We start from the raw sequence: 23,607 nt of genomic DNA, 5'->3' as shown, positions 1-23,607 counted from the left end.
TTTGCATCGTCAGCATGTTGATGAATGTGCGTTGATAAAAGCGTTCTGCGTTGGCTGCGGGGTGAAGTGATGCATGCTCGGATAGGCCGCGTTTCCCGGTGAGAGTGATCACATCGCTAGTGCTCACGGGCAGGAAGTGGTGCGGCGCCTTGAGCAGCGTTTGATGTGTGAAGATGATGATGAGTCATCAGCAGAGAGGGACACAGGCGCTTATTAGCTCACAACCACACACTGCAAAACTCACATCAACCAAGCATTCTACAGACAAGTGAGAAAGTCTGGTAAAAGGTTTTTAAATGAAATTAAGATATGTATTACATTTCCTGAAGACAAACCAAAAGGCTTTTTAGCTGGTTTGATTTGTTAGTTTTGCAGAAACTTCAGGAGTTATTTTCAAAAATGTGTCCTCCCATTGGCAAATAAAGGTGAATGATATTAGATTCAGCCCATTTGATTGAATTTATGACTTTAAACAGCTCAACATTTTATTGCTAAGGAAATGTTGACATTCCTGCCAAACCTGTCAACAGCAAATGAAGCCGAAACTCCTTTTTTCTAAAGTGTCGAGTTCTTCAATCTACTTTTCAGACTCATTTGAGCCAAGACAGAAAAGACAAATGGACTGTCTTGAATCCTGCAGAGCTGCAGTGATTGAGATGGAGCGAGTGACGTGGGGGACAGTGTGTGTGTGTGTCTGGGGGGGGTCTGTATATAATCTGGCTAATGCGTGTACACAGATAAACCTTCTAATCCTGATTACTTTTCCTGTTTTTTGTCTCCTCAGTTCACGGATCGTCTCTGTCTCTGGTCTCCAGCACTTCTTCCATTTACTCCACGGTAAGCACACAGCCGCAGCGTCTCTACACACACTCAGTAAAAACTCTTTAGAATGTAGAGAATGCTATTGTTAGAGAATTGTAATAAGGAAAGTAATTTGAGACGGTAAACCATGTAAAGGTTATGAAAGACACCCGTCAGTGACCCTATAACTACAAACTTTGCTTCAAATGACTCAAAACAAAATACACACGAAAAAATGTCACACGGTCGTCATTCTTTGTCATAAAGGCTTCACACGCAGCAGCAAATGATGCAATCTGGACTGAAACAAAGACGCTGTTATACATTTACTCTGGGATCCTTCATGACTTCTGACTCAAAAGCCCTCTGAGGCGAAACCTCTGGCTGCAATCACACAAACACGCCCATACACGCACTCGGACCAATCAGAGGCCAGAGCTCCTCCCCCTTCCTCCCTCCCTGTGTGCTGGCCTGCTGGCTCACCTGGGCAGGTAAGGCAGAGGAGACGCTGGTTCTCACACACACATACACACATACGGCGCAAGGTTTCATCTTCCAAACCAGAGAGAGCGAGTCGCGGGTTTCAAAATAGAGCGGAGCGTCAAAATGATGGCGACATTATCCTTGGCGGGAACCGTCACGTCCTGGCAACAAACGGTAGGGATGAAGAGAAGGAGGACTGTGACTTTTAATGTCCCTGCTGTTGATGATGAAACAGAGTAACAGATCATTATTTATACAACTTTAATATCATGTAATAATCTGTGATATGACTAAAATGTGACGGCAGCTTAACTCATTATTATGATTTTACTGTTTTGATTTGTGCTGACGCGTCTCTCTGACAACACAACACGCAGAGTCCGGGTTGTGTGTCGCGCCCTCTGCATGTGAAAACACAATGCTCAGCCGCTAGTCAAAGTGTCAACATGTTGATGATTTCTTTAGGATGAATGGAACGTTCTGCTCATTTATACTGAGGCTCCTGTGCGTCAGATAAAGAAGAACCTGTGTGTTTGGTTTGTGTAGCCAGCAGCAGCTGGTTGTGTGCGTGTGTGATTGACAGCGCTGACAGACAGATGGAACTTTGTCAACCCGCCTCTTGCACCACAAAAGAATAACAGGTGGACACACACACATGCAAAGCTCTTTAAAGCTGTCAAAACCCTGTCAGAGCTCAGCGAGCGACGGGAGAAACCATTAGTTACCCACAAGCTCAAGTTCTGTTTTGTTGTTGCGTCACAACAAGAAAACGTTTCTAATAGACAGTCAAGTCACAAGTCACACTTACTGCTTAAGACATTTCCAAAGTCTATTACACCAAAAATACAGACTCTATTCAGTCTGCTGCACAGTGGTTTGATTTGTAACCCTTTCAGTTCCTTCAACTAAACAATGGAGGATGACAGAATCGTCTTATGCAGATGTTTGATTTGGTTTGTTAAGAAGCAGCAAAATCCATCCATGTGTTCAGTTCAGTTTTTGTTTTTACAACCCAGCGTCAAAGATTCTCCTTGTTTTCCTTTATCTTCTGTGATATTTTATCTTTAAATGTGCCAATGTTGAGCTTTTACTGATAATCAAACATGAACAGTATATGCGTGCAGCTCCTGCTCCGGTCCAGTGAGCAAACAGATGCTGTTTGGGTCGTTTCCCTCCGGACCGGTGCTGCTGCTGCTCCTCACGTGTTTACATGTAAACATGTGTTGAGTGTTTGCCGTTGGTATTTTGCAGAGGAACAGCAGCAGCAGCAGTAGGGCATATGTGTGTGTGTTTGGAATTGTGTTCATGCAAGTGTTTGCTTTGCGTGCTTGTGCCCCACCCCCCCTCACCCCCACCCCCCCGCACACACACATCTTTTCTTACTTTTGTTCTGTGTGCAGCTCAGTGGAGACAAAAAGTGCTGAAACACACACACGCACACACACACACACATGCCTCCAGGAGCATATCTCTACTTTCCAGACATATTACACCGGGCTGAGTTTATACAGCGTGTCTCTGTGCAGCTCATAAATCACGCCCGGCGGCCTGGAGTCAGGATCTGTGCTGTTGACATCACTCAATGTTTTGCTTCCTTAATGCTTTTTTTTCCTTCTTCTTGTCTTTTCCTCAGAATGAAGAGAAGTCTCAGTCGGAGGTAAGCTCGTCCTCCGCCCTCCTCCTCTCTCGCCCTCTTTAATTTTCTGTGTGTGTGTGTGTGTGTGTGTGTGGTGGTTTGAACTTGTTGGAACATGGGGGGTGGGGGGGGCATTATGCCGCTCATATCCACTTACACGTGTAACTGCATTGTGTAAGTGTGTGTGTGTGTGACCCTGTAAGTGCACCTGTGTACACCCGTGTCCACATAGCTGCATCCGTTTACCTGCACATGGATCTGGAGGCTCATCTGGGAGACTCCCTCGTTTGTTGCCGAGGTGTTCTTTTCATCTTGTGGGTGTGTGTGTGTGTTCTTTTATGGGGCAGGCTGGATGTATGTATGTATGTATGTATGTATTATGTATGTATGTATGGAGGGTTTTTGTCTCTCATTTTTGACGTGTTGCTCTTTTTGATGTCCGCTTTCAGATCCGCAAATTGCGCCGCGAGCTGGACTCCTCCCAGGAAAAGGTTTCTGCCCTGACGACACAGCTGAGTGCCAATGTGAGAGAAAACACACACATGCACACTTACTAACTCCAGACGTGTGCATGTGTCATGTAGGGGTTTTGTCTTTAAAACACTTTGATCCACTTCTGCTTTGGCTTGATGCATCACCACCGAGCTCACTGAGGGACAGGAGTGCTCCTCTTTTGCCTTAAAGAAACTAAAATGTTGTTTTTGAATTTGTCTCTCACGCACCCGGAAACCTTCAAACAAACATTCCATGATAGGCATCAAATGCTTTACAAATCACTACTGCAGCTCCTTCTTCTCACGCAAGGTGTAATTTGAAATCTGGCAACGCCATCAAGAAACTCTGTTGGCTCCGCCAGCTTCTCCAGACACGATATCCTGTGTGCCGCACCGCTGCTGCGCGTATTGCACAAGTCTTTCCACGCCTCGCTCGTAATCTGCTGTCTGAGTCAGTGTGCACGGTGGTGGTTTAGCTACGGATTAGAGATAAGGAACAATGGGGGGGGGGGGGCCGAGGTGCTAGATTACAGTAAGAGTCGAGTCTCAGCACACTGATAAATATCCTGCAGTGAAGATGATGAGGAGTTCTTGACAGGAGTGTAAAAATATGTCCAAAACAAAAACATCAAAAGAATCATGTAAACCAAATGTAGCTTCCTTTACAGTAGTAACCACACGTGTGTTTGTGTGTGCGGGCGTGCGTGCGCGCACGCGCGCGTGTGTGTAGGGGAGACAGATGAATACTTGTATGAGTTATGGGAAACACACCTTCAAGAAGCCTAGAGGCTAAGAACCTACTAACTTCACACACCGTCATTCAAACGATGTGACAATGTAAATTCATTAATAAATTCTTAAGAATTATGTTTTAATTATGTTAGTTGTGAATCCTGACATGTGGAACATGTGGACCAGTGAAAACATTCTCTCATTTTTCTGTGTTGTGTAACATGGAGTTTGTGTTACATGTTAAGTAAGGTGTACTGTGTCTTACCCACCTACACACTGAACAGTTGTGCCTCAGCATGGAAGAGCAGAAGTGGATCAGTTTGAGATGTTTAGCACATATAAGCCTTGCTAGGTTGACCCCTATATGAAATCTCATGAGTTCAATGTTTTCAGCTTTTGTTTCCATTTCTTTCTCTCTTCACCTGAGTGCAGCAGTGACTTGTGTGTGTTGTCTCCTTTAGGCTCACCTGGTAGCAGCGTTCGAGCAAAGCCTGGGCAACATGACCATCAGACTGAAGAGTCTCACCTTGACAGCAGAGCAGAAGGTGACACTAACGTACACTGACAGGTCCTCGTACTGTACGCTCGCTGTTTTCAGGGCGGTATTGACTCTCCCTGCTCTGTGTTCTGTGCGTAGGACTCTGAATTGAATGAACTGAGGAAGACCATCGAGCTGTTGAAGAAGCAGAACGCCGTCGCCCAAGCTGCCATCAACGGCGTCATCAACACACCTGAACTCACACCCAGAGGAGACAGGACAGGTATGCAAGGGTCCAACAGACAAGGGGGGTGTTAAGGTGGACTGTACAAATTCCATTCAAAGTAACATTGTGATTGCATTTCCTCTACACAACATCAATATCACTGACATTCTTGTACTCACTCGCTCCCCTCAGCCGGCAGTAACGGCAGCCCGCAGCAGCATCACCATCATTATCATCAGCCTCAGCAGCATCAGCCTCAGCAGTATCAGCAACAGCCTGACCTACGAATCCGGCGGCAGCACTCCTCTGACAGCGTCAGCAGCGTCGCCAGCGCCACCAGCCACTCCAGCGTGGGCTCCAACATGGACGCCGACAGCAAGAACAAGAAGAAGAACAAGAAGAACTGGGTGAGTCGTCTGCTGGTGCCGCTGTTTCTGTCTCTTGTCTCCTTTCAAATGTACGAGTGTGTGTGTGTGTTTGGTCTTCTTGTTATTCTATTTTAAGGCGTCTTTTACTGGGGAAGACATGCAGGATATCAGTAGATTAGTCATTAGTTGTCCATGAATTCGACACGACTTTACCTCTTTATACTGATCATATAACATCTCACACACCTTCACCTTAACTTTCCATATATCATATACCATACACATATATGTATGTTTTCCTTCTGTTTAAGGACTTTTCTGTACCAGAGGACAAGCCAGAGATAACCGTGTGTGCGTGTGTGTGTGTGTGTGTGTGTGTATGTGTGTGTGTGGGTGTGTGTGTGTGTTTATAGCTGTGTGGTACCTGTTATCTTTTCCCAGATGCGGGTTTGTGTGTTTTGGTACATCTTGAGTTCCTGCTTTAGGTTACAGTGATAATAAACAAGGCAATCCAGCTGTCACTGTGTGTGTGTGTAGATAAAACCCACACGCTCTGCTGTAGCATATCCATGCAGGTGTGTGTGTGTGTGTGTGTGTGTGTGTGTGTGTGTGTGTGTGTGTGTGTGTGTGTGTGTGTGTGTGTGTGTGTGTGTGTGTGATATATAGAGTGCGCAGTCTGTGTGCTCCAGCCTGTAATGCATCATCAAACATCCTCTTCAGTCACGATGGAGGATGGAAGTGAAATCAAATCAGCAGCAGACCTGTCCTCAGTGTTTCTGTCCCCTGCCTGTGTGTCCTTCCCCTACATAACACCACAGATGCATTCAAACCCATATGAACGTGTTGCTGTTTTGTCTCTCTGTATTCCTTTGCTTCGCTTGGTGTGTGGCAGGTGTATGAGGTAAGGACGGTGTGAAAGCAGAGGATGGCACACAGCCTCACCCCCTCCCTCACCCCGCCCCCGCACTGTTACTAACCTCTCTCCTTCCCTCTGCTGCTTCCTTAGCGCCCTCACGTCTCCTCTCCTCTCCTCTGTTGCCCTGCCCTCTGTCACTCTCTGGCCTTGATTATTCTTGATTTCAGCTACACACATGCAGTGCTTGCATGTGTGTGCACAATTGTTGTTATTGCTTTAGAATCAGAATAGCTTTTATTGCTAATTTAGTTTACACACAAAATTAAATAAATTAACTAAATTAAATGAAATTAAACGTGCAAGTTGCTAAGGAAATTAAAGCGTACACACACATGCACACACACATGCACACACGTGGTTTAGGTCAAGTATAATCCTGGAGCGTGTGGACTTTGTAAAGTAAAGTTCTTGCTTCGAATACAAGCTATCATTTAAGAAATGTACCCCTCCCGAGCTTTCTGTTACACACTCCCCTCACAGTGTGTGTGTGTGTGTTTAGAGCTGACACGCATAGACTGATGGACCCATATTTCCTTTCCACTTTTTTCCGCGCTGTTTTCCTCCACTTTAACCCGGCACTCTCCTCTCCTCCCAGCTTTGTGTTTTCTCTGGAGTTGTATTCCTCATACACTCACCTCCTTCCTCCCTCTCTGTGTTCCTCCTGCAGCTGCGGAGCTCCTTCAAGCAAGCCTTCAGCAAGAAGAAGTCTCCTAAGTCGGCCTCTTCCCACTCTGACATCGAGGAGATGACCGACTCCTCCCTGCCATCCTCCCCCAAACTCCCCCACAACGGCACCACAACCACCAGCCACATGCTCAGGAACACACACTCCAACACGCTGTACGTACACACTCACAAGGATCAGAAATCATCTCTTATTAAAATAAAACAGTTGAATTAAATCAGGTACAAAATTAGAAATGAAGGGTAGATAAGAGGAAAGAGAATGTAAGATAGAAAGTATGAGCGATACTTTATGTACTGATTTCATGTATAATTTAAAATTTGAATGTGTGTGTATGTATACAGACTGTCGGAGTGTTTGGACAGCGAGGCGGAGATGGTGATGCAGCTCCGCAGCGAGCTCAGGGAGAAGGAGATGAAGCTGACGGACATCCGACTTGAGGCCCTCAGCTCTGCTCATCAGCTGGACCAGCTGAGAGAAGCCATGAACCGCATGCAGGTCTGTACACACACACACACACACACAGACAGGAAGTGGTCAACAGGTTGCTTCACTATTTGTGTTTGTGTGTGTGTGCAGCTGGAAATCGAGAAGCTGAAATCAGAGAACGACCGTCTGAAGGTGGAGAATCAGGGTAGCAGGACCGGCTCCCAGGCCTCCATCTCCTCCTCGCCCCCGCAGCACGCACAGCCCCTGGGCCCCGGCGCCTGCGTCTCCCAGCACACCCTCAACCTCACCACCAGCGAGTCCACCAGCCTGGGTAAGACAGAGGGGGGACATAGTGAGATTAAGGGGGGACTTGAAGGTCTCTGGGAGAAACAGGGTGATTAGGAAAGAGGACTTCCATGTTCCCTTAAATAAAAGCCATGAGCAAGACTGTGGCGCTTGGCAAATGCAAGGGTTAGGAAGGGGGGGTAGTTACTGTCCTGTTTGGCTGTCAGGTTGAACCAGTTTTTGAGCCGTGTTTGAATTACTTCTCTTCCGATCAGACATGCTGCTGGACGACATCGGTGGCGAGGGAGGGATGAGGAAGGAGGGGCGACACGTGAAGATCATCGTCAGCCTAGATGAGGACGGCAAGTGGGGAGAGGTGAGTCCTGACGGGTTAGAAATTCAGTCAAACACACTTTTTTCCCATGCGCTATTGATTATTACCGGCGCCCTACCGGCAGAACTCATCCTGAATTGATAGCTGAACTCAGTCTTGTGTTCCCATCACAGGACGGACGGCCCCGGCACTTCCTGATCGGTTGCATCGGCGTGAGTGGTAAAACCAAGTGGGATGTCCTGGACGGCGTGGTGCGACGTCTTTTCAAGGTAAACGGCAGCAACGTACAATATAACGTCAGATGACAAGATGACGTCAGCAGCAGCAGCAGCCTGGGCTCATCATGGGGAGATTGGGGCCTTGATTCCTGCATGCCTGTGTGTCCTACAGGAGTACATCACCCATGTGGACCCGGTGACCCAGCTGGGCCTAAGCTCCGACAGCGTCGAGGGCTACAACATCGGAGACATCCACCGCCCAAGCCACCCCAGCGCGGCACACACGCCCGAGCTGCTGCCCTGCGGTTACCTGGTGGGAGACAGCAACACCATCAACATACAACTCAAAGGTACCACAGCTGCACAACATAACCACAATACACACTCAACACCAACAGATGGAGACAGAGACACACTGTAGCACAAGTAAAAGCTCTCCCCTTTCCTGCGTGTGTGTCCAGCCGGCAGCAGTGGCAGCGTGGACTCCCTGGTGTTCGACTCGCTGATCCCCAAGCCGATGCTGCAGCGTTACGTGTCTCTGCTGAGGGAGCACAGGCGCGTCATCCTGTCAGGACCCAGCGGCACCGGGAAGACGCACCTGGCCACTCAGCTGTCTCGACACCTCCTGCTGCTGGAGGGACGACCTCTGACCCCACATGCTGTCGTCACGTTCAACGTGGACCACAAGTCCAGCAAGGTAAAAAATACACACGTTGACATTCGAATACTGCATTTACTGTAGGTTTTTGCCAGCAAAATTTCACTTACACACTCACTCTCTCTCTTTCCCCCTCTCTCTGTCTCTCACTCTCTCTGTCCCTCTTTCTCTCTCCCTCCCTCTCTCTGCAGGAGTTGCGTCAGTACCTGGCGGGCCTGGCAGAGCAATGTAGCAGCGATGCAGGGCAGGAGAGCCCCCTTGTGGTCATTTTGGACAACCTGCACCACGTCAGCTCTTTGGGAGAGATCTTCAACGGCCTCTTCAACTGCAACCACCAGCACAGGTCAGCACACACACACACTACACATAATAGGTATTTTAGCTATAAAGGTGAACATTTTGTATCAGTTTCCTTTGACCTGATAATAATGAGTCATGTCATTTTTCTCTTCAGTCCGTACATCATTGGCACCATGAGCCAGGCCACATCCTCTGCTCCAAACCTCCAGCTTCACCACAACTTCAGGTAAACCGCTACTGTCAACCTTAGCTGCACTGAGATGCTGGACATATACACAAGTACAGGCCATTTACATGCATACAAGTCTTGAAATGCTTTAATTTGCTGATTAGGTGGGTCCTGTGCGCCAACCACATGGAGCCTGTGAAAGGTTTCCTTGGTCGCTACCTGAGGAGGAAGCTGATCGAGACGGAAATCAGCAGCCGGATGCGCAACGTGGAGCTGGTCAAGATCATCGACTGGATACCGCGGGTTTGGCACCACCTCAACCGCTTCCTGGAGTCACACAGCTCGTCTGACGTCACCATCGGTAAGAGGAAACTGCCCAAACACGAAGATCAGCTGTTAAAACTATTGCTTTGCTGTTGTCTTACGTCTCTGCCGTGTGGCCTGCAGGACCGCGTCTCTTCTTGTCCTGTCCCATGGATGTGGAAGGATCCAGGGTTTGGTTCACCGACCTCTGGAACTACTCTATCATCCCCTACATGCTGGAGGCTGTCAGAGAGGGACTGCAGGTAAACACACTCATTGGATGACACGCAACATAACGCAACTTCAACTTCTGCATGTAATCAGCATTTGATCTACTGTTTTGTTCTGTTGAATCTGTGAATTTTACACTTTCTTGCTTTATTCAGTCCAAAGGTTTTGCTGGCGTAAATGTTATTGACATAATCAAACCTTTGTGATGTCTCTCTTTGCAGCTGTACGGCCGCAGGGCAGCGTGGGAGGACCCTGCACACTGGGTGATTGACACCTACCCGTGGTCAGCCACGCCCGCTCCATCTGATTGGCCCCCGCTGCTGCAGCTCAGGCCAGAGGATGTGGGGTTCGATGGGTACTCTGCCCCGCGAGAAGGAGTCCGGAAAGATCCCCCGCAGAGTGACAGCGACGCAGATCCACTGGTGAGAAAGTCAAATAGAAGAGTTACTGTGTATGACGTTTGTGAGATGGTACAGCTGACAAAAAGGGAAACACTCCGTAATCTAACCTCAGAGTTTCTGGTTAAAGAAGCGCTTCTATCACTAACACCTTGTCTTTCTGCCGTTAGATGAACATGCTGATGCGGCTGAAGGAGGCGGCCACGTCGTCCAGCCCGCAGAGCTACGACAGTGACTCCAACAGCAACAGCCACCAGGACGACATCCTGGACTCGTCGCTGGAGTCTACGCTGTGACTTCACAATGTGTCTCCATGCTGCAACCCCACGCTGTGACTCTACCATGTGTCTCCACGCTGTGACTCCAAGCTGTGACTCCAAGCTGTGACTGCAGACGGCCACTCCACAAACAGAAGAACGCGGGGATCATTTTTAAAGGAGGACATTTTAAATTTGAACTGTTCTCTCTGAGAGCATCTTTGGTCGAGAACGTGAAGTCACGACCACAAAATCCAGCCACCTTAATTCATTTGGGTGCAGGTAACCCAAATATGAAACATTTCAGAAAATGGGCAACAACATTTTTTTACTGCACTGCTATTTTTTTCACCGCTGTGGCCAGTGGCTCCTCTGTCAGGAGTCTATCATCAGTGTGTACTTCACAAACACACATCCTGTCGCTGTAGGTGAGGCATCACCATCATCACCAGCCATCACAACACTGAAGGCCCACCAGGAGGCCACCCACCATCCTCCAGCTGTACGGGCAGCAGATGGCGCTGCAGGCCCTCTTCACTTTCTCAGGAGTGACCAGAGAAGATGGAGCAGGAGGAATGGGTGACCAGCTTCCTCCTGCTCTTTCTCCTGTGTGACAGAGGATGAATCCAGCCAGTGTGAATGTTTGATTCTCCAGTGTGCACAGTCTCACTTCCAATCATCAGTGTGATGTCCTGACGTCCAGACATCTGTGTGATCTCACTGGCTACAGTTTAAAAGAACACGAGTGTTGTAGACAAGCTGAAGACTCAGCATGCCACTAACACGCTTCACCGCACAGTTTCATCATCTTTTGTTTGGATGACTTATGAGTTGTGATTTTAAGCTGGGCTAAAATTTCAAAATGTAGTGGCATTTTTATTTTTGAATTTGTGTTTTACTACAAAGTGAACGCAGGATGTTTTATCGCTGTCAGTTCAAAATCTCATATCTTTAGTTTGGAGGATTTCCTCGCTTTCTAGTGATTTGATAAATCAAATGTTATGATCCCATTTCGATAGCGACGCCAAAACACATCTGTCCTCCAAAGGAAACAGAAACATCTCTGCACACCCCAAATTTGAAATTGTTGGCGATGTGAGGTTTCAGATGACATTACCCAGCTTTTTGATTGATCACTTAGGTTAATTCAATACAATCCTCACAGCTGAAAGTTTATGAAATCATTTGGAGTAACTAAAGTAACAAAAATTTACAGAAAACACACAACATTTCCAAATCTCCATAAAATCAGATCAACAGATAAAGAGCAATCTCTGGAAACGATCATTCAATGTGGCCAGAATTGATCTCTTGTACATGTTGGAAATGATGTCCTTCAATAAATAATCAAATAATCTTTCAATTTCATTTCATATATAACGCTGAGTTTGTGCTTGAAACCCTCAGAGGTCTTAATGCATTTTGGCCCAAACAGGCTGCTGTAGCACAAATCTCTTTAGGTGCTGGACTGAATCAAAACAAACAATGCCTTACTCTTTTTTATACCTGACTATGTGCATTAGCTCTAACTCTTATTTGTCTAAATGGCTGTTTAAACCTCACAGGGCTCAGTGTCGACACTCTCCCCCAGAGTGTCGACCTGTTTTAGGAATTGAAGAGGCGTGAATGAGAAGCAGCGCTTTAGGTTTTGGTTGGAGTTTAATGCATGTTAGTATCCTGCTGGGCTCAAGCCGGTGTACTGTACATATTTGGACCGTTATAAAGACGAAAAAAGATATAAACGTTCGATGCTTGAAATCAATACCTTTCATTTAGGAAATGTTTAGGAAAATATGTTGATTTTATACCTCATCCCCATCCTTAACCGCAACCCCATGCTTCTACCGTCATGTTTTATGTGATTTGTGATGAACAAAAGTGTCCAAACAAACATTTTGAATGAATTATGTGACAACTAGCGGATATGCTGCTTTGTTTATAGTTATATACTTAACTTGGAGGTGAAGATGTAAAGGTAAAAAAGGTACTCGTGGGTGAAAGATGATGGTTTGACATTTCTGTGGCTTCAAAAGTAAGAATATTGTGCGCCTGTATTTGTTTTTTGTTCAAGGCTGTATTCAGACCTGTGGTTCGTTTGCTTGGTTCTGATTTGGGGAGTAATGTTCATAAACAATCCTTGATTAGATTTGAGTTCATACATTAACATTTACCAGCGGTCCAAAATTTGCAAACAAACCCCATGCGCTTGCAAACATTTTTGTGATTGGTCAGATTTGACCCGGACATGACCTCACCTGGAACAAGTTTCCGTGTTGCCCGGCAAAATCACGAACCCAAGCGAAAATGGCGCATCAGTATGTGTGTTTATCAATGCCTTGCTTGTTGTTGATTTAACAACGTTAACTACATCGACAATATATTAATTCTGAGCCAGTATCAAATATACAAAAGGCGACCGGAAGAAAAAATGCGCTCTGATGGAGGCACACAACCAAATATTCACAGTTCATCGTCTGAAGACGCATCAGTTAAGTTTGGTTAGTTGATATAATGTTTATGAGCCTATACACACTACCAATAAACTCGTTTTCAGTGTGTGCAGTACAGAAATTGAGTTGTATTGGTTTATAGAGTCGGTTGCTTTCTGACTGTAAACAAACTGCCCCGTGGAGCCGGTTGAATTGGTTCAGATCCGAGCGCGACTGCGGTGTTCACACCTGCCCAGACGAACCCATATAGGGGAGGTAAACGCTCCCGGTTTCGGAATAAGGGGCTCCAAACGAACAGAGTCTGAATCCAGCCTAGATCTCCCAGCATGCTCCCTGTGAGCGAGCCGGGGCGTCTGATGGGCCTGAGTCGCTTCCATTTGCTTTTCAGTGTTTTGTCACCAAACCTATGCAAAATACATTTAGATCTTAAAGTGGAAGCCAAATGCTTTTTTTTGCTATTTTTTTTCGAGCACTGCCTCGATGATGATGATGATGATGATGATGATGATGTACAGCATGAAACACAGATTTGTTTTGGACTTGATCTCAGTCCGTATGTGTGTGTGTTTATGTGTTTTATAGAGCGCGCCCCCCGCTATGGTCATTGTAAGCACAAAGAGGCTGATGAATCTATTTGTTGGTCTTTGCGGAGGTGTGGATGTTGTTGAAACGTATATGGGCCAGTCTGTCAAGTTTATTAAGATTCTCACAAACTAAATGAATGTCTATCCTTCTTTGCTATGTACATTTTTATATGTAACATAAGTGTAAATAGTTGATTACCTTTCAGCATTTTGATGACTTTTTCTATATAGCTGATTTGTTACAGTACTTGAAAAGGAGTATTTAGTGTACAGTCTCTTACACCAGAGCAGGTTGATGCTGTTTGACATCACTGGTCTGTCCAGGGCTCCCACAACTAAATCTGATATCACTGTACGAGTCTTAAGTTATTGTGATTCAATAAAATGAACGATTATTTATGATTGAATTTGGTCAAATGCTTCTTTGAGAACTGTTTACAATTTTATTGGCATTTGTACAAAAAGTGTGAAATAAACATATATACAGCACATAATACAACATACTTATTAAACAAATCCATATAAATTATTAACGAAATAGCTACATTTTCAATAAACAACTCTATTAAAATTCAAAGTGAAAGTAACTCGATATTCTTGGCATAAAATGTCCATACAGAAGTGTACAAAGTTCTGTACAATTGAACGAAGCTGTGCAAAACAGCAATTTGTGTCCCAGAAGCCTGTACAGTGCGCATGCGCATGACGTGAGAGATTTGACATTTACTGAAACTGGAGGAAACTTATTTATGAACAATTCGGTTTTCTGGTGTTTCATGAAGGCTTCAGACAAACGGCTATTTGTTTCTGCTGTACAGTCAGACAGGAGTTATAAATCTATATTTAATAAATTAAGATACTGTGATTTCTTCTTCGTCTGACTCTGAGAAGTCCGAGTGCTTGCTGGAGAGTGAGGGGGAGGACATACTGGAGCCCGCCGCCCTCAGCCGCTCCTCTATCTCCTCCATCTCCTCCTCCTCGGCTGAGGACTTCTTGCCCACGTCGCTGAGGTCCGGGTGCGGGTTCGCTTTGGTGGGCAGCGTCTGCTCACGACAGCCGCCGGTGGAAAGCAGCTCCCTCTCCTTCGAATTTCTCCACTTCATCCGCCGGTTCTGGAACCAGATTTTGACCTGTAGGCGCGAGGGAAAACGTCAATAAAGTGGCCCTGTGTTTACGTCTTTACGCTCAATTTACGACATGACACCGCACGAGTCTTAACTGGTATTTACCTGCGAGTCTTTTAGCCCCAGTTTGGAAGCTAGCTTCTTCCTGTCGGGCTTGCTGATGTATTTCTGTTTCTGGAACATTTTCTCCAAAGCTTTGCGCTGCACGTCGGAGAACACCGCCCGCCTCAGCATCCCTCTGCGGGGTTTCCCTCTGGCTGCCAGGGGCCATGAAAACGTCCCGGGGATGGGGACCACGGATGAAGATACTGCAAAGCGATGACACAACACAGACAAGTTAGCTTTGTTTCCATGCCAGCAACTCGCGTAAAACTCCTTAAAGTGTCGTAAAGGGAAAATAAAATCCCACGAGCACAAATTACAACAAACACTTTATAAACTCAGACATCATGTATGGATTTGTAGTAAATTCTCCTTAGGGCCTAAAACGCTTGAGCTTATTATGGGATGTTTTCCCTCTTTGGGCGCAATACGTCTCCGTTTGGAGTGAAATGGCACGAGGTGACTAATTAGCACATTGGCCGGTCCCCAGGCGCATTGGTATGGTAAAGAGGCAGCGTCTCCTTTAAGGAGCCCTGTGAGGGCGGATAGAGGAGTTAATAAACCGTGAACGGTAATTGTGTAGTAATGAACTAACGCAGAAAAGAATCTGGACAGGCGGCGAAGGCCATATATTATCGCAACAAAGGGAGATTTACACTTTCAAACTAAACACTACTGCATACCAGAATACTGATGCCCGGTGAGGGGGGGTAGGGGGGCGGAGAGTTTGGGGCAATGGTGCATTTTTTTTTTCCTGGTGCCCTCAAATCATTTTCATTAAATGAACACGAAAAGCTTTTCAGGACGCCCGAGTTGTTTTGTTGAGGCTTTCAGCTGAGCGCATGAAAAGACTCCACGTCTCCATTATGATTTGTCTGAATGAAAAGCTTCGGACTAGCGACTTTATAGACTTTTCTAAGAGATTATTCTTTATCGCACCTCGTTGATTGGCCCGGTTAGAGAATAGAGGGACGTTTAGGGACACAACGGAGCGCGGGGTTTACGAGGTCAGCCCATGCAGCGGTAAACTATCCAAGTACCACACTGAGCAAAGAGATAGAGATGACCTATTTCATACTTTGAACATACTTTTGAGTAAACATTGCTTGGATAAATACCCTTTGATTTGATTTTGGTGCTCGTATGACAAATTCGAACGAGACTTTCCCACACTTGTATGGCGGCTTGAACGCATCCTCCTCTGCTTACTGTTGACAGCGCGTCCCGTCAGCACTGTAGCCGCCCAGGAACAACGACGCGCTATGTGGTCTTGTGAGAATATTGAAAACTCTCAATAGCGCCTAATAGGGAAATTAGTGCATGACTGGTTCACGCCTTTGGCCCGCCTGGTAAAAGTCACTCTCCGGGGGTGTGTGGGTGGTTCGCTGACCAGAATTGGTCACGGTGCTGGGAGCTTTGTGGCCAGTCACAGCGGCCCGGTGGGAAAACGCGGGGCCGCGGGGAAATGCCAAAACGCCCCCGAATGGGAAGAAGAGGGGGACTATAACTAGCAACCCCGCCTCACATTTAGAGCGTGACGATTATGGATAATTGGTTAATTAGGGGGTGGGTGGGTGGGACCGCGGGGCAGGGGCCACAGCCAGCGGCCCCCATTAATAAGACAGTGATTTCTTCTTCTCTGTCCGTTTGTCCTGATTCCAGTTCAAATATATGACGGAGAGGTGAAAGTGTCTTCTGTCTAACTGCGATGAGTTCAGTCACAAGTCTGAAGGCTAAGTTGAGAGATGGAGGAAGTGGAAGATGTGATCAGAGTGCAGGGACCTACCTGGCAGATAAGGCGTCCTGAAGATGGGGTGGAAGGTCCCGTCAAAGCAGGGGAGCGGGAAGGACTTGGAGTGCAGGCTGTGGATGATGGGGTGTGAGGACGCTGTGGAGGGACATTACACACGTTAAACATCACTTACACACACAGAAAGATTACATCTGAACACATGCACCAAATCCCCTAGTGTGTGCGTGCGTGCGTGCGTGCGTGCGTGTTGTGTGTGTTAGACTCACCGTTCTTTGGTGAAGGAGCCAGGATGGCGCTCACTCCAAACTTGAGAAAAGTTGGATCCTTGCTGCTCGTCATCGACATTTTCGGCGAGCACGATTCGCGCGTCACCGCCGGCGCGCCGCTGAAGGCCACGGTGGTTGTGGCGGTGGGCAGTGAGGCGCTGACCGACGGGACGGTCCGGTTCAGGAAGGTGGCGGCCGGGCGGCTTATCCGCAGCAGGTCCTCCACGAGGAAGCTGGAGTGCGTCGGGAAGGCTGACGGCAGCGTGTGGTGCAGCGGCAGAGCGGCGGCGGCGGGCCGGTACAGCCCCGGGTAGAGGGCCGGAGGGGCGAGGACGCTGGGGATCATCATTGTCCCGGTTGGAAAAAGTAGAAACGGTGCGTGGAAAAGTGAAATCCTCCGTGTGAGCTGAGAGAGAATGAGTGCTGAATGGCTGCTAACTCCTCTGGTTCCCCCTCAGCCAGGGGAGCGTCGCTTTATAGCCGCGGCCCCCCCCGGCCCTCCTTTCACTGCTGACAGCCGCAACAAAAGGCCTCAACAAAGTTCTCCACATGGGCCGCTTTCATGCCGCAGCCCTGGCCTGCTGATTGGCCAGAGGACGCAATTTATGATTGCATTAGACTTCATAAGCGAGTAAGGCACAATGTCCCGTCCGCTAAAGAGGCTCCTCATCCATTTTGCATGTTGACCACTTTCTTTTCATCACAGACAATTTTGTTTTGTTTGCTGGAGGCAAGAGGCCTAATTAAAGAGCGATCCGTACACATTAGCTCATTACATGGGGACTTTACTCCGCGTATAACGGAGCTTAAACCCTATTTGTTCGCTTATTTGCTCGATTAAAACTGCAAAATCACGCTCACTCACACAGTTTCAGCGCGATGGCGCAAATCAAACTAAAACACCTGCAGGCGCATAACCCCGCCCTCTAAAAGTAACTGACAGGAGAACATAACCAAGTGTTTTTATTTGTATCAACAGCATAAATCTGCATTTTTCTTTTCTCTATCGCCGCATGTGCAGCATCTCAAATGCAAATGAGTTTTCGGGTTTCATAGGATTCTCAACACTCAATCTGGCCCTCGTCATGGCATAACGTCTTAAACGGATTTCTGCTATCAAAACGCTTTAACAGATGTGTTAAATATCACTTTTTTTTGTTGCAAAGTCTTCATTCAGCGCGCAGAGCCGCAGCTCAGTGCGCGCAGGAGAGAAGTGTGCGGCCATGATCCTGTTAACCATGAACTAACTGTCACCCTCAGCTGCAGAGAAGGCGCCCCTCGGCCTTTCTCTCTCTCTCTCTCTCTCTCTCTCCCTCTCTCTCTCTCGCCCTCCTAAAAGAACCCTGTGGAATAAAAAAAAAGCTTTATTTCTAAAGACGGTTTTGTTCTGCTATTTTAACCGGCTGAATAAAAGTGCATCTGTGATTTGATTTAAAGCGCATTCATATGAGCCGAGACACTGAGAGCATATCAAACTCTTATTAAAGCGCCTCTGAGCCTGATCGTCGTGTTCTGTCAGCTTTGGCCCTCCAACCCTGTTAAAGCACACAGCGACGGCGGGGCCAAAGGAGGAAGAGGGGGCCTAATGATCCCCACAGTTTGGAAACTAATTAGAACCACAAGCACAATAAATCAAAGTTAGATTAGGAGGTGATTGATTTAGATCCAAAAATCGAAAAGAAAAGAATAAGGAAAATGTTAAACCCGACTCTAAAGGAATAGAGGTTGTATTTCTATGCCGTTCAAAAAAACTCCTTTACGGAATTGAGCAATTATTTTTATTCCCAGTATTAAATTGTGGCAAATCAATAACATGTCTTTTAATTATTTTTTAATATTTTTTGATGGAACTTCACTATTGGTTTAGAAATAAGCAGCTTCTCTTTTCTTTTTTTTTTGCTCGTTTACAGGTTTGGCCTCATAAAGTGGCTGTTTGCTTCATTTGTGATCCGCTATAATCATGAAAATGTGTTTCGACATCAATCTAATGTAAAGTGGCGACAATCCGATAATTAAAAGGGAACGCCTCCGTGAAATGACGCCTTAAGAAGAGAGGAGAGGAGAGGAGAGGTCTCTCTCTCTCTCTCTCTCTCTCTCTCTCTCTCTCTCTCTCTCTCTCGCTCTCTCTCGCTCTCTTCACCTCCATCACGAAGTAAAGTAACGGGACCTTCAAAGCTTTTTATGAGCCTATATTCCTTTACTTGGCGGCCTGAAATCCTCCCTTTGTGCGCGCTAAGCAGATGGTTAGCAGGAAGCTCAGGCTGCTCGGGCTGACCGAGACTAATTTCTACGAGCTTTGCAAGCTTGCCACGTCCCCGCTGCTTCTGCGGGCCGAGTAAAAAACAGCTGGTTGTGGCTGAATTAAGGCCATTAAAAGCACATCTCTTAAATATTACCACTAACAACAACACCTCCTCCCAGCCAAGCCTAATCACTTTACCACTATGATTATCCTATAGGGAGCCAGAGTGTGTGTGAGTGTGTGTGTGTGTGTGTGTGTGTGTGTGTGTGTGTGTGTGCCTATTGCCCTATAGATTTAGAGATACACTCTCTTCTGTCGCTTCTATATCAACAGTCTTTACATATTAATAAATAATATATCATCAAGTCACGTGACAGACCAGCCCATCAAAGTGACTTATAGCATTATCAGTGGAACTCATAATGCTGTGTTTACTCTATAGAGCTTCTCATTCTGTATTCTGTCATATTATAATCAATATTCCAATACACATATATAAAGAATGTCTGAGTTGTTATTTATTACTTCTTACATCGTATTTGGGAGTAGTGATATTGTATAGTAATGTGACATTTAAACCTCTACTCTGTTGTTGTGCTTCCAGTTTGCGATCTTTGTCTCGACTCGCCGCATTCATTAAAGGATTGTTACACTTTTCCTTTACCAGTTTACCAAATAGATGAACTTAACCATTGTCTATTGGCTTCTTTCTGCTTCGTTAAGTGAGCGGGGCTGAGTAAATATGTTCCCCATGCATGAGAGCCTCTCTATGGGCTCCTCCATTGTGCTGCGGGTCCGACAGGTGGTTAACTGTTTATTATTCCCTCATTATTTATCGGTGACGTGCAGGCGCAGAGAGGGAAGGCGCCTCCCCCGTCCTTTCACGGCGCACAGGAGGAACAGATTGCGCTGACTGGTTGCCGCAGTCTCGTATATGATGATGACACCGGTCACCCGCTCATCCATCCATCTCAGCGCGTAGCCTTTCAGCAGCGTCCAGATCTGTCAGGAGCCGCTAAACGGGACGCTTTATTTCAATTAGAGACAGACGCGTCCTGACAACCTGCGCCTCCTCCCGTCCTTAAAATACAGCCGCACTAGAACAATCTGAACCAAGCTGCTGATATCATAGGTCCCGGTTCCTTTGGGGATATTAAACGCGTTTTATTGGAGCAAATCAGCATAAACAAAGCCTGAGGGCATCGTCGGCTTTGTGATGATGTCATCGTGATGTTCAAATTTTATGATCACACTCAAACACACAGAGACATGGTCCAGAGCAACATTAGAGGAGTTTTGTAGTGCTATTTCAGGCTGCACACCAGAGGACATGAATAACTGCCAGTGGTTCTCAAACTGTGGTATGAGGACCACCGGTGGTCCCCTAAATGCCCCCCTGGTGTTATGACAGATTAGTCTGGAAGTGAAGTCAATGGAGATTGTGGGGAATAATTCATACATGAGGTGGGTTGAGTTAGGAAATTGTTTAAATGTATTTGAATATTATTCTAATTTAATGAAACTGAAAGCATTTTGTTGACTGCTCACCACTCTGCGCTCTTATGCTGTGAACACTCTAAACTTCATGTTCTTTCTCTGGTAAAGAGTCTGTGAAACACAGGTTTTCACTTTTCGATTTCTAAAATATCATTATTATAAAATAAATAAGAAAACATGTCTTAAAACTTCATGATCATTCCTCAGCCCTGTTATGCTGATTTCTCTCACCACATAATTTTTTAAGACTTTCAACCAAATGTCCCGAAGCTTCAAACAGTCAGACTGGATCCAGGTTGTATTCATGATGCTGCGGTGAATCCACTGCACCTGCCAGCTGAAGTTAACCAAACATCTATTTCAGCAGATCCACTTTGTCTCCGGGCTCCAGGCTCCAGGCTCAGCCGGCTCCGGCTCACAGGCCTCTGGCCGCGGCTTCACCTCAGCTCACCGGAGGCGGTGAAGGTCCCTGCAGCATCTGGTGCCAAAGCCCTGCTGAACACTGAACGAATTAGCAATGCCGCCAGATTCAGAAGAGCAGTGACAAGCATTAAATCGATATTAACTTTGTATTAAACATGGGCCCCTCCCTTCTCCCCAAATGGACTGGAGCCACATCTTGGCACAAAGCGCTCTGTCTGCACTCTGCCTGCACCTGTTCTCTCTCACTTGGCCATGAGTTCAACTTTTTAGTTTCACCCCAGGCGCTTTTTTTCCTGCTTCATCCCACACTGAATTCTTTCACTGGAGCTTTTGTTATCATTTCTATCTCATCTTCACTGCTCACATTCAGCCCTCAGCTAATGAAATCATTAACATGTGTGATTTACATGCTTTAGGAAAGGGAAACAGCTCTTTAATGGAGGCATTGTTCTTCCTCATTTGGTAAAAAAAGAAAAGAAAAGCTGATGTCACTATCAAAAACTAAAAAATGTAAAAGTAAAAAAAAAGGGAAAATTTAAAGTTGCTCTGCTCTGATTTGGGGAATAATGTTTACAAACGACCTTTGATTGGATTTGTGTTGAACACATGAACATTTGTAAACAAACAGCACATGCTTGCAAACTGCGTTGTGATTGTGGTCAGATTTGAGCAGGAAGTGACCCCCTCACCTAGAACAGGTTTCCTTGGACGGACAATATCACAAACACAATGGAAAATGGTGCCTCAGTACCATGTGTGTGTGTGTGTGTTCATCATTGCTTTGCTTGGATTTTGCAAGCAAGTGAGTTGTGTCGTTTATTGTGTCAGTGTTCACTGTGAATAGTGACTCCAGACAGTGCTGAATTATTGATCTAATATGAATCCCCTACAAGTCAATGGGCCAATCCCCCAAAGGAGATGAAAGATGTTTTGGAGAAATGTCTGCAATGAAATAGTCAAAATTAAGCCCATGTCCTCTTTTCTTGAGATTTTATGCGACAGCAACAACACCGAGGCTTTGGAGCCACTATTAAGATCTCGCATGATTGGGCCAAACTGTTCAAGCCCACTGAATTTTGTTTTGAAATTCTAGTGAAGAACACAAAGGGACAAAAACTAGGTTAAAATTTTAATATGTGAAGTAGACAGACATCTGCAAAACTTTTGAGTTAAATAGATTGCTCAAAAACGTGCAGCGTTTGAGTAATTGTCCTTAGTTTACCGTCCACCTCTGGGACGCCTGCCTCCCCTCTGCTGCTCATTTATCAGCAGTTGTCAGTGTGGATGTCGCGAGGTGTCCTAATCCTCTTAAAGCGCATGTTGGTACAGTTTGCATATCATTTACTCATCTTGGAAAAAGGACACAGCCCTCTCCATTCACAGGGATGCCCCGTCCTCTTTCAGCGCGGCCACAGCCAACAGCATTAACATAATCTGACAACCAATACCATTGTGCATGACCTTGTATGCAAAGTTAATTGCTCATTAATACCAAACAAAACAGAGGGGTGCAGAGGAAGCATAGTAGTCCCCTTAAATCCTTGTTTCAGAGGGGACAGGCAGCAGGTGGAACAGCCACGAGTGCCTCATTCAACTTTACCTGAAATTAGAACAAGAAATACAAAACTAAATACATCAATTGTATTGTATTTTATTGTATTTTTGTTGTTGTTGAAAAGACATAAAAATACTCAATCGAGCTGTTTAACAAACCTCTTTTGTTTATGCAAAATAAATATTCTCATTTTGTGTTAAATCCTTTTGAAAGGCTTTGCTAAGTTCACACACGCACGCCAAAAAGACAAAAACACACACGCATGTGCACACACAGTCACACACACAGTCACACACGCACGCACGCACGCGCGCACACACACACACACACACACACACACACACACACACACACACACACACAAAGCCTTGCACACACTCCCTCAAAAGTATATACAATTCGTCACAGTGGCTCAGTGTTAATCAATTGCAAATGTATCTCTCTGCATAGTTTAATCTCTTCTCGACATTAGTTTCACGGACGCGGGCCGATTTGCATTAGGGGCCTCCACCCGCCCCCCCCGAGCACCTGGCAGTCTTTTTGGGGTAGCGTCATGTAAACACCCAGCGCTCCAGCGGGTGCCCTGTCTGAGGACCCAAGCGTCACCGCGCAGCACGGAAAAGAAGGCCGTGCTGTGTGGTTGTCAACACCGGTTTAGCTTAGGGCTCCCGTTGTGACATAAGCAGTGACTCTGGCGGTCAGGAAGACCTGCAGCACTCGTTTGATATAGATATAGCCGCTAATATCTGATTATTATGGAATGAAGGGGCGAGCAGACAGAGTTCAGGAGGCCACCACATGCAGCTGCATCATAAAGGTTTTGCCGGCTTTATGCTCTGCAGCGCCGCGCGTTCTATAAGGACGAACCTGAGACGGCGTAAAGTGGTAGCAACTGCTTGCATTTGTGTGGTTTATTGATGTTATTTCCAGTAATTCATTATCTTATAGCGATGTCAAGGCCCAGCAAATGTTCTGTTTAATGACCAACTTTTAGGGATCCTTAACAAAACCACTTTATCTAAAAACAACTGCAGGCTTAAAAATCAACAATGCTTCAGTATTAGCAATCCTGAAATTGGCAAATAAAGTGTTTGTTTTTACTGCCCTGCCAAAACTCTCAAACTCTTACTCCACTTTTTGTCATTTATTTGAGAAAAAAACCCTCCAAAGTCAAGGTTTGGCACAGGCTATCTGTTGCTATTTGAGGACA

General features: G+C 46.0%; 2 protein-coding genes across 4 annotated transcripts in view; one reads left to right on the top strand and one right to left on the bottom strand.

Moving 5' to 3' along the window:
- Positions 1-13,842, top strand: part of nav2a (neuron navigator 2a) — a 76,318-nt gene extending 62,476 nt beyond the window's left edge. For all 3 annotated transcript variants that reach the window (XM_076147010.1, XM_076147011.1, XM_076147012.1), the window contains 19 exons: positions 785-837; positions 2,918-2,941; positions 3,370-3,444; positions 4,608-4,691; positions 4,784-4,907; positions 5,043-5,257; positions 6,802-6,974; positions 7,164-7,317; positions 7,399-7,579; positions 7,809-7,909; positions 8,041-8,136; positions 8,258-8,435; positions 8,547-8,782; positions 8,935-9,086; positions 9,198-9,269; positions 9,377-9,573; positions 9,660-9,778; positions 9,968-10,168; positions 10,315-13,842. In XM_076147010.1, coding sequence (XP_076003125.1) covers positions 785-837; positions 2,918-2,941; positions 3,370-3,444; positions 4,608-4,691; positions 4,784-4,907; positions 5,043-5,257; positions 6,802-6,974; positions 7,164-7,317; positions 7,399-7,579; positions 7,809-7,909; positions 8,041-8,136; positions 8,258-8,435; positions 8,547-8,782; positions 8,935-9,086; positions 9,198-9,269; positions 9,377-9,573; positions 9,660-9,778; positions 9,968-10,168; positions 10,315-10,440 — 2,561 coding nt within the window. In that variant the 3' untranslated portion in view covers positions 10,441-13,842. The remainder of the gene's footprint in view (positions 1-784; positions 838-2,917; positions 2,942-3,369; positions 3,445-4,607; positions 4,692-4,783; positions 4,908-5,042; positions 5,258-6,801; positions 6,975-7,163; positions 7,318-7,398; positions 7,580-7,808; positions 7,910-8,040; positions 8,137-8,257; positions 8,436-8,546; positions 8,783-8,934; positions 9,087-9,197; positions 9,270-9,376; positions 9,574-9,659; positions 9,779-9,967; positions 10,169-10,314) is intronic.
- An 85-nt stretch (positions 13,843-13,927) lies between these two features.
- Positions 13,928-17,092, bottom strand: dbx1a (developing brain homeobox 1a). The gene is made up of 4 exons (XM_076147013.1): positions 16,681-17,092; positions 16,448-16,549; positions 14,665-14,867; positions 13,928-14,565 (listed from the first exon to the last, which is right to left on the bottom strand). The coding sequence occupies exons 1-4, from the start codon at positions 17,027-17,029 to the stop codon at positions 14,287-14,289; spliced, it is 933 nt and encodes a 310-aa protein (XP_076003128.1). The 5' UTR covers positions 17,030-17,092; the 3' UTR covers positions 13,928-14,286.
- Between the last annotated feature and the right edge of the window lie 6,515 nt (positions 17,093-23,607).

Source organism: Genypterus blacodes, unplaced genomic scaffold (assembly GCF_046128005.1).
Source record: "Genypterus blacodes isolate CSIRO-AG114 ecotype Tasmania unplaced genomic scaffold, CSIRO-AGI_Gbla_v1 ptg000036l_1, whole genome shotgun sequence".
Classification (NCBI taxonomy): domain Eukaryota; kingdom Metazoa; phylum Chordata; class Actinopteri; order Ophidiiformes; family Ophidiidae; genus Genypterus; species Genypterus blacodes.
Note: the sequence above shows the minus strand (reverse complement) of the source record. Positions and strands in the feature narration are given on the sequence as shown.